At 46.5% G+C, this 23,172-nt stretch overlaps 1 protein-coding gene across 2 annotated transcripts in view; it reads right to left on the reverse strand.

The window, feature by feature from the left end:
* DOC2B (double C2 domain beta) overlaps positions 1-23,172 on the reverse strand; it is a 168,970-nt gene that overhangs the window by 79,578 nt on the left and 66,220 nt on the right. For both annotated transcript variants that reach the window (XM_056865137.1, XM_056865136.1), the window contains one exon: positions 8,368-8,442. In XM_056865137.1, coding sequence (XP_056721115.1) covers positions 8,368-8,442 — 75 coding nt within the window. The remainder of the gene's footprint in view (positions 1-8,367; positions 8,443-23,172) is intronic.

The raw sequence follows: 23,172 nt of genomic DNA on the forward strand, positions 1-23,172 counted from the left end.
CACCCAGACATGCAACTATGGATGAGCAAACATTCCCTGTTTTGGTTGTTGTAGGTTGTCCGGGCTGTGTAACCGTGGTGTTGGTATTTTCTTTCCTGACGTTTCGCCCGCAGCTGTGGCCGGCATCTTCAGAGGAGTAACACTGAAGGACAGTGTCTCTCAGTGTCAAGTGTGTAGGAAGAGTAATATATAGTCAGAAGGGGGTTGAGTTTGAGCTGAGTCATTGTCCTGCAAAGTATTAAAGGTAATGTGCAAATCATTGTCCTTTATCATTTGCACATTACCTTTAATACTTTGCACATTACCTTTAATACTTTGCAGGACAATGACTCAGCTCAAACCCAACCCCCGTCTGACTATATATTACTCTTCCTACACACTTGACACTGAGACACTGTCCTTCAGTGTTACTCCTCTGAAGATGCCTGCCACAGCTGCGGGCGAAACGTCAGGAAAGAAAATACCAACACCACGGTTACACAGCCCGGACAACCTACAAGAACCAATGAACTCTGACCGTGAAAGCCTTCAACAATATTCCCTGTTTTGTTTCCTACAATAGTCATTTACACTTATGTCAACCATTTCATCTCTCCATTTGTTGGTTTTGTCAATTTGTTTGTACTGTGTATGCCTGCGATACATTTTTATAAGCAATTAATATGTGTAATATATGTCTAATAAAGATGCTGATTGATGCAGAAACAGGGTTGAATCCCAAGTCAAATTTCTGCAAAATGGAACAAAGGGTTCAGTTTTTGCCCATTCCCAGGAGCACCATTTTTAGGAACATTCTGACCTGCAGCGGGAGGGGGCAAGTGAGGAAAGTCTGCTCCGCTGACAGAACTCTCTTCTATCAGCGAAAACGTTTCACCTAATCAAAGCCAATAGGAAAAATCCCATGCAAAGAAGCCAGAAATGGTGAGAAAATAAAGACTTTTAGGTTTGATCCACACCAGGTAGAAGTGAAATCAAAACAGGCTTTTTGGTGGGTAAAAACAGCAGGGATGAGAAATTCAAAACCACCTCCAGATGCAATGTGTCTCTTTGCAATATGCAAACCCCACAACCACATACACCTGTTGTTACAACAGGATTTTTTTGGAAATATATTTTTCTTTCCTTGTTTCTGTACCACACACTACACAGTGCTCCCTGGGGCTGAGTTTGCAACCTTCCCTCCCTTCTCAGATCTCTTCTTAATACAGCTGTTCTCAGCAGCTCTCTGATTTATCAGTAGCCTGAACTGAAAATCCCGCTGTCGGTTACTTCAGACTTTGTTCCACTCCTGAACTCCAGGCTTCAAAAAGCTCTCCCTCTCTGTAAAAGAATCTCGGACTTTGATATCGGGTAACTTCTGCCATCATTGTGAAACCAAAGCAGAAAGAACAGGAGAAAGACTCCTTGGCAAGTGGAAAGAGAGAGTTTCGGATCGCTCAGCAGGAAAGGGGTCCTCCAGGAACCATGACCGCACAGTCCAAGAAATGGGCGGCTGATCAATAAAAACAGCTTCAAGGCCAAGGGAGGAAAAAGCCCCAACTCTGCTATTTTTGTCACATTTCAAGTTTCAGATGATGTTGTTGGTTTCAGTCCATCTCCTTTTCATTGATTCTCCATCTTATGTAATGCCATATTGTGCAATTTTTATTCCGCTAATATGCCACTAATAAGCAATTGAAAGAAAAATAACATTGAGACTGTGATGATTTTTAACAGGGAAAAAATTCAGCATGAGGGAGGAGGGAATGGTTTTTGGGGAAATACTCCCAGGTTCTTTTCTCACCAGGAAGACACAAAATCGAAACAATACTGGAATCAAAACAGCAAGGGTGCGGAAATTGGCCTTAACCCTGAGGTCCCAATCCTGTTTCTAGTTGCTTAACCCCAGCTTTTCTATAGTCTCAAAATAAAAGTAAGGGAATTAACTGATGGTGTTACTGTCAGTGAAGAACAGCTCTTCAGAAAGAAGCCCATATAGAGAAAATGACCAAATTGTTATGTAGGGGTTGTGTGTGACAGAAAAAGAAATAAAATCCACAGAGGATACACTAAATATATGTATTTTATCCTATTTAGTAAAGGCCATGCTCCGCCTTTCAGCACACAGCCCCCCAGCAGCCTGAATACAAGAAAACTTTGCCTGGACCCTGAATAGGAGGAATGATGGTGCAAAGTAGACAGTGCCTAGGAAGAGAGTTCTGAACCTTGGGTGCCACCACTGAAAAATCCCGCTCTCCAGCAGCTACCAACTTCACCTCTGAAGACAGGAAAACAGATAAGAGCCTCTCTGGATGATCTCAACCAATGTGCATGTACATGTGCAAGAAAACAGAACTTATGTAGGTTGGGAGATACCTCACAAGGTTGTTGTGAGGATAAAATGGAGGAGAGCAGGATGGTGTAAGATGCTTTGGGCCCCAATGGGCTGAAAGTTGGGATATAAATAAATAAACAAATAAATATTTTGCACACCAGCCACCCCAAGATTTCTCTATCTTACCTGTTCTACCATTTTCCCTTCCTTCCTTCCTTCCTTCCTTCCTTCCTTCCTTCCTTCCTTCCTTCCTTCCTTCCTTCCTTCCTTCCTTCCTTCCTTCCTTCCTTCCTTCCTTCCTTCCTTCCTTCCTTCCTTCCTTCCTTCCTTCCTTCTCTATCATGCTTGTTTCTCTTTCCTGTTCTCTGCTATTTTCCCTTCCTTTTACCTATCTTTTCTTTCTTTCAGGTTAGAAAAAGTCCCAGGGTGTGCTATTACTCACAGCCTATGAAGTGCCCAATGTGTGCTGTGCTGCCTGTTTGCAGAGTAAAGGGAACAAAGCTTAAGGGGAGGAGAGTCCTGATGCTTAATATATATATTCACCACACAATTCTTCATTTGAAATCCAAAACCATCTCAAACCCTCAACGGGTTTGTAAGGAGGCCAGGAAATATTTCAGATACTCTGTATTACAGCCCGCTCCATGAAACTTGGCAGCATGCTTACTGCATTTTCCATTTTTGAATTTTGAAAGTCAACTCGACTGACTCCTGTTTTATAGCAGAAGGATGCTGCCAGCAAATGGATGCTTTCAGCATTGCCAAGAGCTATTTTCCCCTCTCTGGATTCTTCCAAACAGTGTTATCCCCACCCCGTCCTGCTGGTGCGTAAATGTCCATTCCACATGGTTGGAAAGTAGCCACAGGTGTGCTCTCTGGTGGTGTGCCATCGCTAGACGTGTTACTAAAATGGCCCCACTGTATGTGTGGGGGAGGGAAGGTCTCACATAGAAAAACCTGCAAGCTTTTATGCAGTACATGATTGTGCAAATCCACCCTGCAGCATGGGAGGCCGGTGCTCCACTCCCACCCTTTCTCTAAAGGAAGGTTATTTATAGTTTTCATTTTCTAACAGTGCCTCCCTCCCGACCTTGAAGCCGTACTTATGAAAAGTAATTCCACAATCATTTATCAATTAGCAGGCTGGAGGTGGGAGTGCCTGAAACTTTACGATATTCCTAAAAACCAAGATAGGTGATGCTTAACTAGAATCTCTCATTGGTCATTTATGCATGGGAGTTTTACCTGAGGTTCGTTGCTGGCTGGACCCACACTTTGCTGTTGGGAATCTCTGCACCAGCAGTCTCCGAGCTCAAATAAAGTCCCCGCCCCTTTAAATGCTGCTTTTTAATTGGCTTACTTGCAGTGCTTACTGTGAGAGAAAATCCCCCCCAACCCAACTGCCACATAAAAAAGCATTTTTTAAGAACAACAACAAAAACGGAGCAATCTGAAAGTGGGGGGAGAAATCTAACCCTCAGTTTTAAAAAGCCTTTCTTCTGCTCAGAAAGAGCTCCAAGGAAGCAGGAAGCAGGAAGTATTTGAATCCCCGCTTCTGGACATGCTGCTTTGTAATTGGCTGTGAGCAAAAACCAAGCTTGCATGTCCCGCACATTGCCTTCTGCATGGGGATTTCACCCGAGCTTTGCTCAGGGAAGATGGAAGAGTCTGGTTAATAGAGGAATGGGAAGACCCAGACATTGTGAGGGCTGGCAGCGGGGTCATCACTAATGGACGGAAAACTCATGCATAGCTCCAAGGAACAACCGAGACAGACCAGGGGCGAACATGAGTGAAAGTACCCATGCATAAACAACCATTCTGTCTCTCCCTAGTTCACTCACACACACCCATAAATATGGAGGTTCTTATTCATCTATACTCAGGTGTTGAAAAATGAAGGGGGGGGTATCTCTTTTGCCATTTTGAATGGGAGTGTGGGGAGGTGGATAGACATGCCTCTGAGCTGGAGTTTGGTTGAGATGTTTCTTGCCTTGTTAGAACTCTATATTTCTTAAATCAAATTCAGCTTGGGAATAACCTTTCAGGTATAAACTGATATTCAGCATGAATGTAGAAAAAGCTGTGTTTTGCCAATGCCTATCACCTGAACATAGTAAAGTATCACAAAACAACATCTTGTTATAATAGTGCATACAACTGCATTAAGATTGCCTTATTCATCCATTCTTGTGTATCAACAGAATACAGATAAGGAAAAGTGCATATGCTGTGGCAAACAGTATATGCACTCTGTGGAAGCACTGGAAATAAAAAAACAGAATGATGGAGATTCCTGGTTCATTGGTTCTACTTTGGAGACAATGGCCTTTTATGCATGGTCTGTTTTTGCTGGATCTGCTGCTCTCCAACTGCACAGTATTTGCAGTCAAATTCTCAAAACACTATACACAGGGGCTTTTTGCCCCAAATAAATTCCAGGAGTACCTCATGATCAATTATGCATCCCCAGTGAAAATGCAGAGCTTCCGAACCATGCAGGGGTCCCTCCCTCCTGAACAAGCTTCTTTGTAATTGGCTGTAGCATTTTTTTTAAGGTCACCAGCCCTCACCAGCCCCGCAGTGGGAGTCTTTCATTTGATCTGAACCATGGCCATTTTACAGCCAAAGCAGAGAAGGGTCAGGACAACCCCCCCCCCCCAACCAATTTGTTTCTGCATAACTCAGTGCAGGGGTCATAAGATCATTAAAACACTCGCACTGTCATGTGACATTTGTCGTTCCATTGGTAGCGCGGGACTCACCCCCCCCCCAAAAAAAGGCTTTCATGCTTATAAGAAGACACGTATAAGTGGAGAGCGGCAAATCAGCCCGGTTCTGTTCCATCCTGCCGAGAACTGCCATACTTGCTGTGAAATTGACCAAATAAACCACCACATAGGTAGTTTGTGGTTATTTCAGTTTTCTCTCAACTGTTCGATCTGAAACTAACCCACACTCGCTGTGAAACTGACCAAATAAGCAGCTTCATGGACTTTCGGCATTATTCTCTCGCTAGTGCACTCCACAATGTCTTCGAGGGAAGAGGGTGGATGAGGGGGACAGATATGTGAGAGGGAGAACAGGTGTGGGGAGAAAAACACAAAGTGACAAGTATGCACAGGACTGGTTTTTGATTTGGGATTGAGGCAGACTTTAAACTTGGGGTTTAAAAAGCATCCTGAAAACGTGGGGAAAACACGAGGGGAGAGCGAGGCTACTTCTGAAGTCAGAACATACATGCATAATTAAAACAAAGCCCCGAAGTAGTCGGGAGTGACCGCGACGGGAACAACCCGTGGAAGAAAGGCCAATGTCATTTTTGCAGCAGTGTGTAACATATAAATGGATAAACTGGCTTTGAAAGAAAACAAAAGCTGTAAAAGGAACAAACAAATTGGCCAACACTAGCAACCCAAACTGGTGAAATGAAAATCCTCACACCAACATCATATGGAGAAAGAAAGAAAGAAAGAAAGAAAGAAAGAAAGAAAGAAAGAAAGAAAGAAAGAAAGAAAGAAAGAAAGAAAGAAAGAAAGAAAGAAAGAAGACAGATCTGTAATGCTTCATAAAACCAGAATATGCCAAGCAAAACAGATTGTTTTTTTTTTATTGTAGAATTAGCGTAAAGATCATGTAAACCTGCTCAATTTGCATTTTTTTTCAAAACGCAGAACTGAGTGTCTCTCAGTGCACAATTCAGAGAGGTCAAGTACAGAATTCTAATTTAATGGAATACAGTGTCGGACCTGGTTAGTACTTGGAACAGAAACCACCAATGAATACCAGGGTTGCTATGCAAAGGAAAGTAATAGCAAACTACCTCTGTTAGTTTCTTGCCTTAAAAACCCTACTGGGTTGCCATTAGTCGGCTGCGAGTTGATGGCACTTTACACACACAAACCCACACCGTGCAGGCACTAAATCAGGGAGGCCCAGGAGTGGTATTATTTACTGCTAATGTTGTTGGGGGTGAATTTCTACTCCAATTGCCTGGGAGGGGGAATGCCCACTGTCACCTGCACATTACTAAACAATGTTCCTAAATTACAGCTGCTTACCACTTACAGTTTTATTGCAGTAGACAACAAAAAAAGCCACTGGTGTACAAAACAACCCAGAAATCTATTGATTTTGCCAATGGGGGGCTTTGTCCCCTGAGGTCCGTCCCCCACCCCAAAAACACTGATCCAAAGAAGAATATTTAAGTGCTTAGGAGAGATACTACCCCTCCTGGTGATTCCCTGTTGATAAACCCTGCTGATATCCTGGAGGACATCTGACTGTCCACAGTTGCTTTTTGGGTAGTAAAATATCCCAGGTTCAAACAGTATGAACAATGATAAATGTTAGATGATTTCTGCCTGATGGCAAAACACATTTTCAGCCTCTGGGTGTCTGGGTATTATGAAACACAATGTTGTTTGCTATTGTGCGAGCGTGGAACATTTTTCTACCCCAAAATGGCAAATTAGAGTTTGGCATGAATGTGGTATGAATATACCCCAGAATACAATTTGGGGAAGTTTTTCCCCCGAGCATGTTAGCAGTGTTAATTAAGCACACAAGGAAACCTCAACGGTGTCTTAGAAACTGACATCCTAATACGCTAATGACTCCCAACTTTTTGTAATCACGGCGTCTTAAAGACACGGCGTCTTAAAGACACGGCGTCTTAAAGATAGAATACCAACTTGCTGGTGGTCCCCGGCCCAAGGAATGTCCAGCTGGCCTCGACCAGGTGGAATAGTCTCTTGAATGAGATCAGGGCCCTGCGGGACCTCCAAGAATTCTGCAGGGCGTGGAAGTAGGGTTGCCAGGTCCCTCTTTGCCACTGGCAGGAGGTTTTTGGGCCAGAGCTTGAGGAGGGCAGGGTTTGGGGAGGGGAAAGACTTCAGTGCCATAGAGTCCAATGGCCAAAGTGGCCATTTTCTCCAGGTGGACTGATCTCTATCGGCTGGAGATCAGTTGTAATAGCAGGAGATCTCCAGCCACCGCCTGGAGGTTGGCAACCATGCCCACAGATCACTACAAGCGTTCCTGTGTGACAGATTCCAAGAGCACCTTTGACAGCTAACCTCAGCTGAAAAGTGGAACATAAATATAATCGACACATTAATTAATCATCATTCTGACTTGCCGCAGGGGATGGTGGAAGGACAGGAACAACCCAGCATACGTTAAGTGCATCAAACGCTTGGAAGCCCTCTGGAAATCCTTCCTATTTCTTATCACTGCTCTGCGCGCAGGTTATTTTCAGCTTGCCCAAGTTTGCGGCAGCTGCTGTTGGACAGCCGCAGTCCAACAACAGATAACATCTCTTTGCTCTGCTCTGTATCGCTTTACTCTGCTCTGGTTAGACCTCACCTAGAGTACTGTGTTCAGTTTGGGCACCGCAATTTAAGAATGATGTAGACAAGCTGAAATGGGTCCAGAGGAGGGCAACAAAGATGGCGAGGGGTCTGGAGACCAAGTCCTGTGAGGAAAGGTTGAAGGAGCTGGGTATGTTTAGCCTGGAGAGGAGAAGATTGAGAGGTGATTCGATAACCATCCTCAAGTACTTGAAGGACTGTCATATACAGGAGGGTGCCGAGTTGTTTTCTGTTGCCCCAGAAGGTCAGACCAGAACCAACGAGTTGAAATTAAATCAAAAGAGTTTCCGCCTAGACATTAGGAAGAATTTTCTAACAATTAGAGCGGTTCCTCAGTGGAAGAGGCTTCCTCAGGAGGTGGTGAGCTCTCCTTCCCTGGAGGTATTTAAGAAGAGGTTAGATGGCTGTCGGTCAGCAATGCTGATTCTATGAGCTTAAGCAGATGATGAGAGGGAGGGCACCTTGGCCATCTTCTGGGCATGAAGTATGGGTCACTGGGTGTGTGTGTGGGGGAGGTAGTTGTGAATTTCCTGCATTGTGCACGGGGTTGGACTAAATGACCCTGGTGGTCCCTTCCAACTCTATGATTCTATGTTTCAACAAAGAGAATGACCCAGGGAGAAAAATCCTTGCATTTGGTTCTAGCCTAGCAGTGTAAATAAACAAAAGGGAAGAACTCACCTTACTGGCACCGGGAAGTAAGTGCAATTTCACGTAGGGATCAGACAGCCCATTATGGTCCATGGGCTTCAGGCCCTTGAGAAAGAGAGAGAGAGAGAAGATCAGATTATTAGGGGGAGTTCCAGCCATTATCGGGCCGAACGGCCTTGTTGCAATTCAGAGCCAGCAGTGTCTCTGCCTGATTTATTCCAGGCAAAACTAATTTATCCGCTCCTGTTTACACAGCAGCACCCGTGTCTGTCTAATGATTATGTCGCTTTTCCTGAGAGCTAGCTGTTATTGTACCAAGGGGAATACATGAAATGCATTAATGTCACAGGGCAGACTCAGGAATGCAGGATGAAAAACACTCCCCGATGCAAACATGCACTTTCTGGCTTAAGAACCGGGAAGGAGAACTGGATGTGGACTTTTTTACCTGTTGTGATCCTACTTGTGGGTCAGGTCCAGCTGTCTGGAGGTGAACCCAGAAGCAACCAGGAAATCAAACAAGAAGGCAGAGAAGAGCAACCCAAAACTTCAACCAGGGTAAGACATGTTACCAAATTTTGTGAAGACACAGTTTTTGAGCCCCCAATTCCAGTTTCTGACATAGGTTACTCCTACTCAGAATGGAACTACAGCCATCTCCCCCCCCCAACTGACAATATTCAATAGGAATATTATTATGCAGATGGGCGCCTATTTTTGCACCAATTGCATATAAGTAGTGTCAAATGACATTAAAAACAAACAAGAAAAACAGGTGAAACATAAAGGATCTGTAACAACACATGAAAACAAAAAGAAACAAAAAGGGCAGATTCATATATCTCCTAGTTGGTGCAAAGAATGTGCAAAATCTTTATTTCTATAAAAATCTCAGCACCTTTGTTGGAGGTGCCCAACAAATAGTCCTTTTCTTTTAGGAACTGGATGCCCATCTTCCAAACATAGATGCTGTCCATTGCTTTCAAGAGAAAGAAGAAGGAGCTGGTTTTTATATGCCGACTTTCTCTACCACTTAAGGAAGAATCAAACCGGCTTACAATCACCTTCCCTTACCCTCCCCACAACAGACACCCTGTGAGGTAGGTGAGGCTGAGAGAGCTGTGACTAGCCCAAGGTCACTCAGCTGGCTTCATGTGTAGGAGTGGGGAAACAAACCCGGTTCACCAGATTAGAGTCCGCAGCTCATTTGAAGGAATGGGGAATCAAACCCGGTTCTTCAGATTAGAGTCCACTGCTCCTAACCACCGCTCGTAACCACTACACCCTGGTGGCTCTCACGCTGGGTGGGCATGGGAGAGTCTGCACAAGCACAGATAAAGTATCTGGGTCAGAAATCAAAACTGCTGGATTACTGAGGTGCTTTGTGTCTTCTCTGTGTAAGAAGTTGCTGTGACTGAGGTCCTAAGTCAGAATCAATCTCTTTCCCTTCCTCTCCCCTCAACAGACACCTTGTGAGGCTGAGAGAGCTCTAAGAGAACTGTGACTAGCCCAAGGTCCCCCAGCCAGTTTCATGTGTAGGAGTGGGGAAACCAACCCAGTTCACCAGATGTGGAGGAATGGGGAATCAAACTCAGTTCTCCAGATTAGAGACTACCGCTCTTAACCACTACACCACGCTGGCTCTCAAAGGAGGGCAAAGGATGCTGGGGAAAGGGCAAATGGTTATGGGAAAGGGGGATCAATCGGAGAAAGAAAGAAGTCCCCATTTGTGGTGAAGAAATGCCAGGCAGAAGGGGCAGCAAAACTGGTAGAGAGAACCACGGCAGTACAGGCAATGACGGTGTCAGCATGCATTCAGAATGAGGAAGGTGCCAGGGTCCAGAGCTTTGATTGTGTCCAGAGGGGCCCACTGAAGCCAACCCCCCTGCCCACTGATGTTTGAACACTCCACCACCCGCATCTCAGCTGCACATGCTACCTGGCACTGCCAGGGAAGGGCAGATAAGAACATAAGAAAGTCCCTGCTGGATCAGACCAAGGTCCATCAAGTCCAGCAGTCTGTTCACACAGTGGCCAACCAGGTGCCTTTAGGAAGCCCACAAACAAGACGACTGCAGCAGCACCATCCTGCCTGTGTTCCACGCGTAGCCGTGAGCACAGGCGGTGGGAGGGCTTGTAGTGGGGGGGCAGGGAAAGAATGCACGGGCACTGGAGGGGGGAGACATGCAGGGTTTCCAGGTCCCTCTTCACCACTGGTGGGAGGTTTTTGAGGGCAGAGCATGGGGAGGGCGGGGTTTGGGGAGGGGAGGGACTTCAATGTCATAGAGTCCAATTGCCAAAGCGGTCATTTTCTCCTGGGGTACTGGTCTCTGTTGCCTGGAGATGAGTTGTAATAGCGGGAGATCTCCAGCTACTATCTGAAAGTTGGCAACCCTATAGTTACGTGGGGGTGGGAAGGGAGACAATCCATTTCCCCATAGTTATAATCCATTTCCCCATAGTTGGAAAGGTTCCTGACGGTGGGCAGGGTTGGGGTGAGAGGCCCCTGGGCACTTTCTGCTTGCCCACCAAACCGGAAACCAGCCCAGGGCACGGGGTTCAGAGTTTTGGACTCACGAAACCCAGCTTCAAATCTCCACTGAGCCATGAAGTTCACTGAGGCCTTTTATGCATGGCGATTTCCTCGTGGTCACCTATCACACACACACACACACTACTTCAGGGTTTTGCTTTGATTATGCATGCCTTTTCCGACCATCAGAGGTCACCTCGCTCGTTTTGCTTGCCTTTTCTGGATGCTGGCTGCATCCAGAAAAGGCAAGCAAAACATGTGGAGAGCGAGGCGACCTCTGACAGTCAGAAAAGGCATGCATTGCACAATCAAAGCAAAACCCCAAAGCAGTCAGGGGATGTCCGCAAAGGAAACAGCCTTACATAAAAGGTCTGAGTGACCTTGGGCCAGAGAATCTCCCCCTTCGAACAGCAGAGCTGTCCTGGTGGGAGAGAGAGGAAAAGATTATTTTTGCCCCCTCCTCCCTCCTAAGTACAGCCCCACAACTCACACAGGTATTAGTCTATACAGGTCCTACAATCCCAGGAATCCATTTTCCGATAGTTGGAAAGGACTGCTGGGGTGGGGGCACAAGGGAAAGATCCACAATTGGTGTCGCTGCGGATCGTGAAATCTAACCTAAAATAGGGGAGGGAACCCCATGTGTGGGTCCTTGAAGTCCTTACAGGAAAGGTAAACGGCAGAGAGCCGCTGGGGGCATCCACCTTCCAAAATACGATGGGTAGGCAAAAGGGGTTCCCACAGCCGAGAGTCATCAGTGTTCTGAAATGTTGCAGGGCTGGGTAGAATCCAGTAACCACCTTGATAATTAATCACACCCTTGCCGCTGTTCTGGCAGCTAATTCTAGGTTTGTTCCAACTCACAATTAATTCTAGGCTTAAGTAACGCTACGCTTTCTAGAGGTACCAAATTACAGAGCTCTGGCATTTTTGATAATTGCTTATGTGCAAACATGTTCCAATTGTCGCAGGGTTATTGCCAAATGCACATGGAGGAAATGTACCTTGATTATGTAGCAGCTGATGAATAATAAAAAATGAGGCAGAGTTTACACTGAAGTCTGAAAAGAAAACCTCTCTAATGCTGCTAATGGCTTTTAAAAAGACTGACCTACAGCTTAAATGGCTGAGGACAAAGAGCTAGAAACTTGATGGTCAGGGTTTCAAGAGTGATTCTGTAATGCACAATACTCATTTGAAATAGTTTATTTGTTTTCTAAAAATGATCTACTTGTATGTTTTCCAAAGTTGAAGTTGGGTTGGAACAAAGAAAGATTCAAAATTTCACCCTTCATGCTGCAGTTCCAATTCAAATCGGGTCCCCTGCATGACTGATAAGTGAGTTTTTAAAAAATCACTGGCCACTAGGGTTGCCAACCTCCAGGTACTACCGTAGCTCGAGATCTGCCATTATAACAGTTCTCCAATTGATAGAGATCAGTTCACCTGGAGAAAATGGCTGCTTTGGCAATGGGAATCTATGGTATTGAAGTCCCTCCCCTCCCCAAACCCCACCCTCCTCTAGCTCCACCCCCAAGACCTCCAGGTATTTCCCAACCCGGAGCTAGCAACCCTACTGACAACTCCAGTCATGTAGCTCTCAGTGTTTGGCACAAAAGCCTCAGAGCTGGGATGTGGCTTTTCATCAATTGCTCTTTGGAAACATGCTTGCTTTTCCCCCACAGAGAAACTGCACATTAATTTAACGTCTGCACACTACGCTCATCTTTGAGGACCATTTTTGGCTCTTCTCCGCAGGAGCATGACTACTGCTGTTCTCCATCTGGAACCAGCCCTCCTTTCCGAAAACCGGAAACAACTGAAATGCCTGTTACATTGTATCAATCCCAATGACAATAAAACAGCAGGAGGTTGAAGATTCAAAGCAGTTTGTTTATTGGCCAATACACAAACAGGTGAAAATTGCCCCAAGGCGCAAGACAATTCACACAGACATCAAAGGATCGCAAGCACAATTATAGTATTTGGTAATGGGTGGTACAAAGACGCAATGCATAACATAGAGACCCAAATACCCAATACTAGGGACCCCAGGATTAGCATACCCTATTAGAGAATCGGAGGCGTTGCGGAGAAAGTGGTGATCTAATGCTCACTAATGAGCAGAGAAGACCCACATTCCCAGGTGCTTCTCTGTTTGATCCTAAATTACTGCTGTCCTTCTTATCTTGGACCTTGGCTTCTGCCAAAGCTAACTAAGGGGGTTCCTAGCTGGTCCTTATCTCCGGAAAACCAGCTTATGAAAACATACTAAGGCCATCTATGGATTCTTTAATTAGCTTCTAACTAAGGAGCAACAGTGGGCCTCTTATACTTGAGGCCTGTAACATATGCAAGTGCTTGGTGTAACTATACAAGCCACCTCTAATATGCTGAGTGTGGCATGTTCATGAGTGCAGACATACCGTACTTTATTGAGTACAAAGAATATATTTCAAATCAAAGAATACATTTCCAATACATTTCCCATAGCATATAATGATTTCAGGCATTACACAACCTTTGGACTTTTCGTTTCTCCCCACCCCTCCGCCATCAATTTTGTGCTGCAATCCAGCAGGTGCCCCAGCGTTGCCTCGACAGCCACCCAGAAACATCCCCCACCATTTCCCAGACTCGGGCTGTTCAGTGTTCTTGTTTAAAAAGGCTCTTAGTGGCTTCCTCAGAATGTAATTCTATTTCAGCAGAATCAATACGCAAATTGCAAAGCTGTCTTTATTTCATGACTGTTTTTCTAGCAGAAGGATAAATTTTCTCTCCCCCTCCACCTCTTTTGGAATGTACTTTGATGCACTGTCCGCAAAGCATTCTCGCTGCAACACCAAGTTGGCTCCTCTGTAGACACCTTTCCCCCCGCCCCCCATGTTGCCACAGACCCCTATGTGGAGTCAAGAAGCGATTAAAAGAATCCAGCCAGATCAGGTTAAAGTCCGTCAAGGCCAGCCTACTGTTTCCAATATTGGACAGCAACAAATAGCCTTCATTTTTTTTGTCCCTAGCATCCAACATTCTGGGGTATACTGCCTCTGGACATGGAGGTTCCTTTTAGCTCTCATGGTTTATACAGCAGTTTACATGGTCATTTCTATAGACTAATGAAGCTGAAGCTTCAGGGCCCCTAATCCCGGAGGGGCCCTCTGAAGCAACTTTTTTTAATGAGTGAATTTCTCAACAAAATCGATGAAGTTTTTAAAGTGATAGAATCATAAGCCGATGGGTTGAAGTACTTAATATTGACTTTAGAATGTGCTCTAATACCCATTTCACATGGCCTCAAAATGTCCCTGTAATTGGTCAAATTTCAAAAATTTCTCGGGGGCTTGCAGCACTCGAACCCCCCAGCTGTAAGGGCTCACTGAGCTCACCAGAATCTATTCACAGCCTACATTTTGGCAGCTGGATTGTCAGATCCTTTGTTGGTGCATGGCTTCATAGTTCTGTAGTTTTATTTCATCACTGTATGGCCCATTTTCAAGGACTCCACCCCACCACCCTGTTCTCCACCATTTGGGCCTCGAGGTCCTTGCAAGGGCACCAAGGCCCTTTGGACCTTGGTGGATGTTGCCCTACTGTTGCTGGTTGCGAAGGGTGGCCCATAACAGTTCAAGCTTCAGGGCCCCAAAAATGTAGGTCCGCCACTGGACCTACATAGATCTATCATCCTGCACGAACATGCATTTACTTAGGGCCTAACTCCATGTTATGTTTTCCCCAGATCCTCCCTGGATCCACACAATCAGACGTTCGTTGAAAGATTTCCTGTTTCCACGCTGTTTTCCTGACCAGAAACGGCCGCTAGTTGCACCATTGGGAACGCCAGGTGTATCCCATCAGTAAGAGACGTTCAGAGGCGGTTTGCCATTAGAAATGGGACTAAGAAGAAATGAAGCTGGGAACATTGACTCGGCCCTGGCAGTTGGGTGTTTCTAAGCTGCAAAGGAAGGCAAAAATCCCAAAGGCCCTGTCATTCCTGGGGTGGAATGCATGGGCCTGCCTCCTTCAGGGCTGAGAGAGTTCGGAGAGAACTGTGACTGGCTCAAGGCCACCCAGAAGGCTTCTTGTGGAGGAGCGGGGAATCGAACTCAGTTCTCCAGATTAAAGTCTGCTGGTCTTAACCACCACACCACGCTGGCTCTCTACCAACCAATTTAACCAGGTGACCCCAAGTCTGAGAATTATGAGACAGCAGGAGATAACCTTCTCTCTCCCCATTCATCTAGCACACACCGCTTTAGTAATCTTTAGCATGGAATTGGTCTTTTTCGCTGCTGCTGTAGTCCGCATGCCACTGAATTATCTATTACAGCCCCCTGGCACTGTTTCGTGGTCAGTCACCCCCAGTTCAGATCCCACCAGGAACTCACACTCGACCTCAGTTGCTGCTCTGTTGCCTGATAATGTGAACAAATCAGTCTCACAGACATAAATTTCTCTGCAGTTGGGAAAGCAACAGAATCGTTGCAAAAAAAAAAACCCCAACCTTATCAGCAAGGGGCTCAGGGGGAGAAGGATGCCGATTTCTCACCCAGAAGGATCAGGCAGTCGAGGAAATAGAAAGCCATCTGTCTAAGCCCTCTTCAGGTAGGAGAAAGCCTTCCTGAAACTAGTCACTCTGCCTGGAGCTCTGATTTAATAATCTACCACTCACCTTCAACACCAGGGGGTCCCATGTTTGCTGCTAAAGTCCATCCCATTGGCTTGCAAGAAATTTTCCCGATGGATTGCAGGTGATTAGTTATCGGAGCTTGGACCTTCCTGGATAAGCCCAATTGAAACATTTTCTGCATTCATAGTTTCTGCTGGAGAGCCAGCGTGGTGTAGTGGTTAAGAATGGTGGTTTGGAGCGGTGGACTCTGATCTGGAGAACCAGGTTTGATTCCCTACTCCTCCACATGAGCGGCGGAGGCTAATCTGGCGAACTGGATTTGTTTCCCCACTCCTAACCACATGAAGCCAGCTGGGTGACCCTGGGATAATCACACACTCTTTCAGCCCCACCTACCTCACAGGGTAGGGGAGGGGAAGGGAAAGTGATCGTAAGCCGGTTTGTGGGGAGGGGAAGGGAAAGTGATCGTAAGCCGGTTTGATTCTTCCTTAAGTGGTAGTGAAAGTCAGCATAGAAAAACCAACTATTCTTCTTCTTCTTCTTCTTCTTCTTCTTCTTCTTCTTCTTCTTCTTCTTCCAAAATGAAGATTGGAGGTACCTTCATTAAAATAACGGCTATGGGGGGAGGGTTGGATAGCCCTAGAAACAACTGCGTAAGAAGCAGAAAACCAGTGGGTGCACCACTCCCATTCCCCTCGGCATGCTTGTAGCAACACAGAAAACTTTACATGATGCCTTTTTGTAGCAACACAGAAAACTTTACCTGATGAATTTTTCACCAGCTAACAGCAGGACTAACAAATGTATCCCTCCTTTTTCACCCTGAGTATCCCGATTTCAGGTTTGCTTCTTCCTTGATGTGAATCAATGCTGTTTATTTTCATGCCATTTTTCACACAAACTTTCTCTTGCAAAACACACCATTTTTCAATCCTATTTGTTTGTCAGTAAACCAGCAATGCGCTATACTTCCACCCTATGTCTAAATTTATAGCATGTGTACACAACACCAACCAATCTTCAAAACCAACTGTGAAAATGGAAGAACACTGGCAAATAATACAGATTGCTATAAAAAGAAACCCAACAGCCAACCAAGAAATAAGGAGAAAGTTTACAGGAGAAAGCCAGACAGGTGAAGAACAAAACATCGGCTCCTTGGGGCAGGGGGAACCTCTGCCCATAAGAACCCCCAACAAAAGAAAGGATTGCTGAATCTAGAACAGGGGTCCCCAACCTTTTTCAATCTGTGGGCATCCCCAAAATGTCTGCACCAGGAGGTGGAGACAACTACACAATGGCTGCCACAGGAGGTGGAGCCAATAATACAGAGGAATGGGGTTGCCAACCTCCAGCTGGGGCCTAGAGAGCAACCAGAATTACAAGTGATCTCCAGACCACAGACTCTTGATTCTCAACCACAGTTGTGTCCCAATAAACTGTAACATAACTATAAACCATAAAACGAAACCATAAAAGAAACGCCAACCTTTGAAAGTGAACCAGAGCGGTTGCAAAATTCTGTAACATCCCAAATCAGCTTCCATCTGGTTCCAGAGGCTTCGAGATCAAGCTAAGAAGGAGGAGAAAAACCCTGAAACGCAAAGCTCCTACATCGAAACAATATGTTTTTGTATGGATCTAAACTTTATCAGCGACACATGGCTGAGTCCCGGTGGGAGCCAAGTGTGAAATCCCAGCCTGCGTGGCAGTGATATGAAGACAGAATCCCATGACAAGCAAGGAGACTGACTCCTTCTCTCATCTGCACTGGGCTCAGGAGGGCTTTAAAGACAAAGGGAAAGACGGTGGGCTTCTTTGGACTGGCGTATGATCCTTCTTTGGCTTCCGTGAGGGATGAGCAGACGACTGCTCCCGAGGCTGTTGTGGCAATCTTGCTGGGCCAGATGCTGGCTTCTTTCACATTGGCAGTGGTGCTGCGATTAGCTCAGAGGGGTAGCGAGGTCAGGTATCCGTCCAAGGACAACCCAAGGGCCAGTTTCCATGCCAATACAGAACAGAGAAAGCTGCCTAGCCGCCTTATCAGCCAGCCACCCTTGCTAGGTGAGGCCGAGACATTTGCAGGTGAGGCTAGACTTTCCCCAGACAATTTGCAGCAAAAAAGTCACACCATGGGTGGAAGCGTCTAGTTGCCAAACAGCTTGGATAGGGAGGTTGCCAGATCCTGGTTAGGAAATTCCTGGAGATTTCAGGGGGTGGAGCCTGCGGTGGGTGGGGTTTGGAGAAGGGAAGGCAGGGTATAATGCCATAGAGTCTACCCTCCAAAGTAGCCATTTCCTCCAGAGGAACTGATCTCTGCAATCTGAGGATCAGTTGTAATTCTAGGAGATCTCCAGGCCTGGAGATTGACAACTCTAGGGAGGAGCCAGCCAGCACGCTGAAGAGTTGGGCTCCCCCTGGCAACCCTACTAGATACCCCCTTCTCTCTCTCTCTCTCTCTCTCTCTCTCTCTCTCTCTCTCTCTCTCTCTCTTCCTCTCCATGTTTGATTTACCTAAGAGAATTTCTAAAATGTATTCCAGAATTGGATCATGCACAGATTTCTGTTCCATCTGCATTTCCCATTTGCAACTTCCTGATCACATGAAGAATCTTCACAATGAATTTTAACAATGCGCACATACACTCCTGTGCACTGGTAACACACCACACAAAAAGAATCTCAGTACAATTTTATCCAGATAGTGTTTTTGAAGCATTTTATCAATGAATCAGTAAGAAAGGTCGGAACTTAAAAGAGGAAAAATCTCTGATAGAGCGCATGCAGTCAGTACAAAATTCAGAGAATTCCTATCACTCATTACACCAGGCTACTTGAAATGTCAAACTCCAGGGAGAAATTTGGATAGGAGGAATTTCAATAGCACTCCTGCATATCTTGCTAGGGCTGAATCCACTAGGAGAATTCAGAGTTCATGCAGCCTCACACTGCCTTTAAAGATGCCCAGGGAATGAGGAGGAAAGGAAAGCTAGCCTCTTTGACACCTGGGTGGGGGCAAATAGGTAGTGAGGAGCTGGAAGGAAAGGGTATTGACAAATCACTGGCTGAAGGGGCTGAAGCCCACAGAAAATGGCATACTCTCCAATGTCAGAATTCTCCTAGTCACATGAACACATGAAGCTGCTTTATACTGAATCAGACCCTTAGTCCATCAAAGTCAATATTGTCTACTCAGAAGGCAGTGGCTCTCCAGGGTCTCAGGCTGGGGTCTTTCACATCGTCTACTTGCCTAGTCCCTTTAACTGGAGAGGCCGGGGATTGAACCTGGGACCTTCTGCATGCCAAGCAGATGCTCTATAAACTGACCCACAGCACCTCCCCTGAAATCTGTGGGGCAATGAAAGCAGATAAACATGTGCTCATCTCTAGTTGGGGGGGGGGGGTTGAAGGCCACAGAGTGGAAGATGGACAGATCTAACCCATGGGGGCTTAATCCAGCAGACCATGTTTTCTTGGCAAAAAGGCTTTCCCTACCTATCCGGAAACAGAAAATCAACCAGGAAAGTTGGCAAAGGATTCACTAATTGATTTTTCTGCCTATCATACAGCTGTTCAAAGCACAAAGCCTACAGCCGTTAAAATAAAACTCCCTATACTAATGAACTACCTACACTACTGAAACAACCTACACAAATAAAAAGTATTTCTTTGATAAACAAATGAGCTCGGATGGTAAGAAAATCCTGTAGGACTGTCCACCCACATAAACCTACCCAGTCACTGCGGTCATCTTCAGGGGCCGTTCTTCGGGTGCTCTTGCCAAATGAGGCTAGATGGATGGCAACCCAGTCATGGAATCAAAATTATGGCCCTCCCTCCTCAGGGATATTTGTCTGTCCCCCTTGATCACTGTCTTCCACCAGCAAAGGAAGACTTACCTCTTTCTTTTGGATTCCCAATCCCCACGCAAGCCATGGAGACTCACAGGGTGACCTCGAGTCAGTCATACTCTCTCGGCCTAACTACCTCACAGGGGTGTTGTGAGGATAAAATGGAAGAGAGGAGAATGATGTAAGCTGCCTTGGGTCCCCACTGTGATCCAGTGGCTACAGCATAGAAACAGCGTAAATGGGCAGAATGAGTGGGCCTTGGGGCAAACATTCACTTTAGACCAGGGGTGGGGAACCGTTTTCCTGCCAAGGGCCATTTGCACATTTATAATATCATTGGGGGGCCATACCAGGTGTAGATCTCCCAGCTGGGGGGGGAGAGGCTAGGGTTGCCAGGTCTCCAGCCACCACCTGGAGGTTGGCAACCCCCACACACACGCACACACACGCCTTCCCGGCTTCTCCCTCCATGCACACACGCAACCACCATGTCGTGCAAGCGGCCTGGGGATTGGGGGAAGCCTTCCTGGCTTTCCCCCTTCCTCCACACACACACACGCAACCACCGAGTCGCGCAAGCGGCCCGGCGATCGGGAGAAGCCTTCCCGGCTTCCCCCCCCTCACACACACATGTGCGGCCCTGCGGTGGCTTCCATGGGAGAGTCTGCGGGCCGCACCAAATGATGTTGCAGGCCTTAAACGGCCCACGGGCCGGAGGTTCCCCACCCTGCTTTGGACTTCCCACTTCATTAACAGGGAAACTATATGGAACCATCTCTCTCCAACAAATGCTGTGAGGATTAATGGAATCAAACCAATAAATGCCACATTTATTATGCCAACTGAGGGGCCTTTACTGCGGCATGTCAGCAGTTACACTAGAAAATGCAGAATACCAAAGGTTTGGAGGAATTATTAGTTTATGTAGCACTTTTCAGTGTGGGGGGGGAGCGAGAGAGCTGGCGAGTGAGTGGGGGCGGGCAAGCCAGCCAGCCGAGTGGGGGGGCGAGTGAGGGGGGGTGAGTGAGCAGGCAAGTAAGCTGGCAAGTGAGGGGGTGGGCAAGCAAGCCAGCGAGAGACCAAGCAGGTGTGCAAGCAAGTGGGTGGGTGGGCAGCCATGCGCGTGCCGCAGCAGTGCCCTTCCTCTCCCTGTGCCTGCACTAGCGCCCCTCCTCTCTTTGCGCCTGGGGCAAGTGCTCCCCCTAGACCCCCCCAAGATCCGGCCCTGCAGGGGAGGGCTGTTTTTAGTATCCACTTGGAAACAGACTGCTGTTGTAGAATCCCCCAGCTCCTCTGCCTTCCCTCCACACAAGCGCTTTTCTTCACTTCCAGCTCCACTAACAGGAAAATGGCTAAAGCCAGAGAGGGCCTGGGCGAGAGGAGAGTTCACTGCCCCTCTCTTGCATGCTCCTAAAGATGGATCCCCTCATCTTCTGCTTCTATGTGAACGGGGCAAGGGTTCAAAAAGATGCCAGGTTATATTTGGCCCTACGCTTGACCCCTCACCCTTCCGTTAAAGACCCTTCCAGTCCCTTCCAGTCCATGGAGCAGGATTTGGCAGGAGGCAGACAGGATGCTGGAAGTGATACAATAATCTAAAGCTTAAAATGAACAGAGGGAAGCCAGGAGAGATCAAGAGAGAGGGGGAAGCAAAGTTCCTTAAGGGAAAAAAAGTATAAAAGGCAAGGAATAAAAACGCCCCTGAGCGCTGCTGAAATATTGAAGACTTTCAAAATGTCAGCCACCCAAGTAAGCCATGCAGCCCCAAAGATGCAACACGCACTAGAGAAGGAACAGTTCAGTTCACGCAAAGAATTAACCCCCTAGAAACAGACCTTGACAAATTCTGGGTAGGGGGGAGGGAACCTGCTGGACCTCCCAGGGCAGGGACAAAGCAGAGCATTGAGATATAAGCTGAAATCCACATCATGAGCTTTAGGAGTTCCAAGCACAGACTCCAAGTATCAGGGATAATTTGGCCAGCATGCACCCTCCCCTTTCGCCCCACTGGTTTTAGTCCCCTCCCTGTTAGGAAGGTCCGTACTGGGTTCTAGAGAAACCTGCTTACCCTCATTAAATCAAGCTCCCGAGTCATGCTAAAGGCTTAGCGAGACGGCACCCCCATCCCTCTCCAGTCCCACTTCGAACCCCCCTTGACTGTGAAGCATCAGGGCCAAAAGATGCCAAAGATGGTGGATCTCTTTCCATTTTTAGAAGATAAATCAGAGAAACACTTAGTCCAGACTGTAGGGGGGGCGGGCACTTTGGTTTTTCTCCATGAATGAAAATTGAATTTTGAAATGTGTACCCATTAAGTAAATTCAATATATTGACATACTTTATTTCATTTGCATAATTTGTTTTGGGGGCATTGGGATTGGTCAGGATTTTTTTGGGGGGAGTAGTTGAACCCATGCCCTGACCTGGATGGCCCAGGCTAGTCTGATCTTGTCAGATCTCAGAAGCTAAGCAGGGTCAGCCCTAGTTAGTATTTGGATGGGAGACCACCAAGGAAGTCCAGGGTTGCTGTGCAGAGGAAGGCACTGGCAAAACCACCTCTGTTAGTCTCTTGCCATGAAAACCCCAAAAGGAGTCGCCATGAGTCGGCTGCAACTTGACAGCACTTTACACACACACAGATGAACCCATACAAGTGTTGAACAGTTGGAAAACACCCTCCCACCCTGCATGGCCCCGATCCAAATGGGAGCTGCAATTTAAAGGACAAACAAATATCCATGATCTTCACCATGTCTGTCTTTCCCTTCCCTCCCACAAACAATTTTTAAATTTGGGACTGTACACTCCTGCCCAGCCTCTTTTTGCTTGGGCTCCCCACATAAAGAACTGCAGACATTTCTGGAAACGTAATGTTATTAGCAACCATCTCTGTGCGTGTGACAAAACAACATGGCTGAAACAAAATATCTGCAAATATATCACAAAGGCTAGCTTATTTACCATAAATCCATAAAAAAGAAGAGTTAGTGGTGAGCAAGTACTAACTCCAGAGAGGGGCAAAGCCAGCCATTAGCTAAGAACCATTCCTCACATTATAGTGAGCCCCTGAGATGGTCAAGACACACAGCAAGAGAGAGAGAATGAGAATTCAGGCCTCTTCCAGGCCAAGGAGGCTGGGGTTAAGGACTGGCCAGGTCAGGCACCTGCTGTGACCACAGCCCACCAAGGACCCCTGGTCCCAATTCTTCCAGCGTAGTGTAGTGCTAAAGAGCGGTGGTTTGGAGCGGTGGACTCTGATCTGGAGAACGGGGTTTGATTCCCCACTCCTCCACATGAGCGGCAGAGGCTAATCTGATGAACCGGGTTGGTTTCCCCACTCCTCCACATGTAACCAGCTGGGTGACCTTGGGGTAGTCACAGCTCTCTTAGAGCTCTCTCAGCCTCACCTACATTTCTGCTGCTGCCAATGGTGGTTCTCTTATGTCAGTTTTATGTGCCACCATTTTATTGCTATTTATATTCAATGGATGCAAAAACAGCATTGAAAAATGTGCTTATTTTAATGGGGCAGAATTGACATAAGGAAAGAGAAACCGGTGGAAAACATATTCACAGAGTCATTTCGTAAAAGGGAAAGGTCTTTGAAATGGGGCCACTGAAGCAAATAAGACAAGTTTTAAAATTTGGGCTGATTCGCACGTTACAAGATCTACAAGGTAGACACATAGTCATGGAGTGGTTTGTTGGGACCTCAATTTGGATCAGGACCCTGTTTGCGGGGAGAAAAGCTTATACCTACATGCACCTACACACACAGTTTCCCAACATGAAATGTTGCTGGGAATTGCTATTTGCTCCCTTGG

The sequence above is a fragment of the Euleptes europaea genome, chromosome 19 (assembly GCF_029931775.1).
Source record: "Euleptes europaea isolate rEulEur1 chromosome 19, rEulEur1.hap1, whole genome shotgun sequence".
NCBI lineage: Eukaryota > Metazoa > Chordata > Lepidosauria > Squamata > Sphaerodactylidae > Euleptes > Euleptes europaea.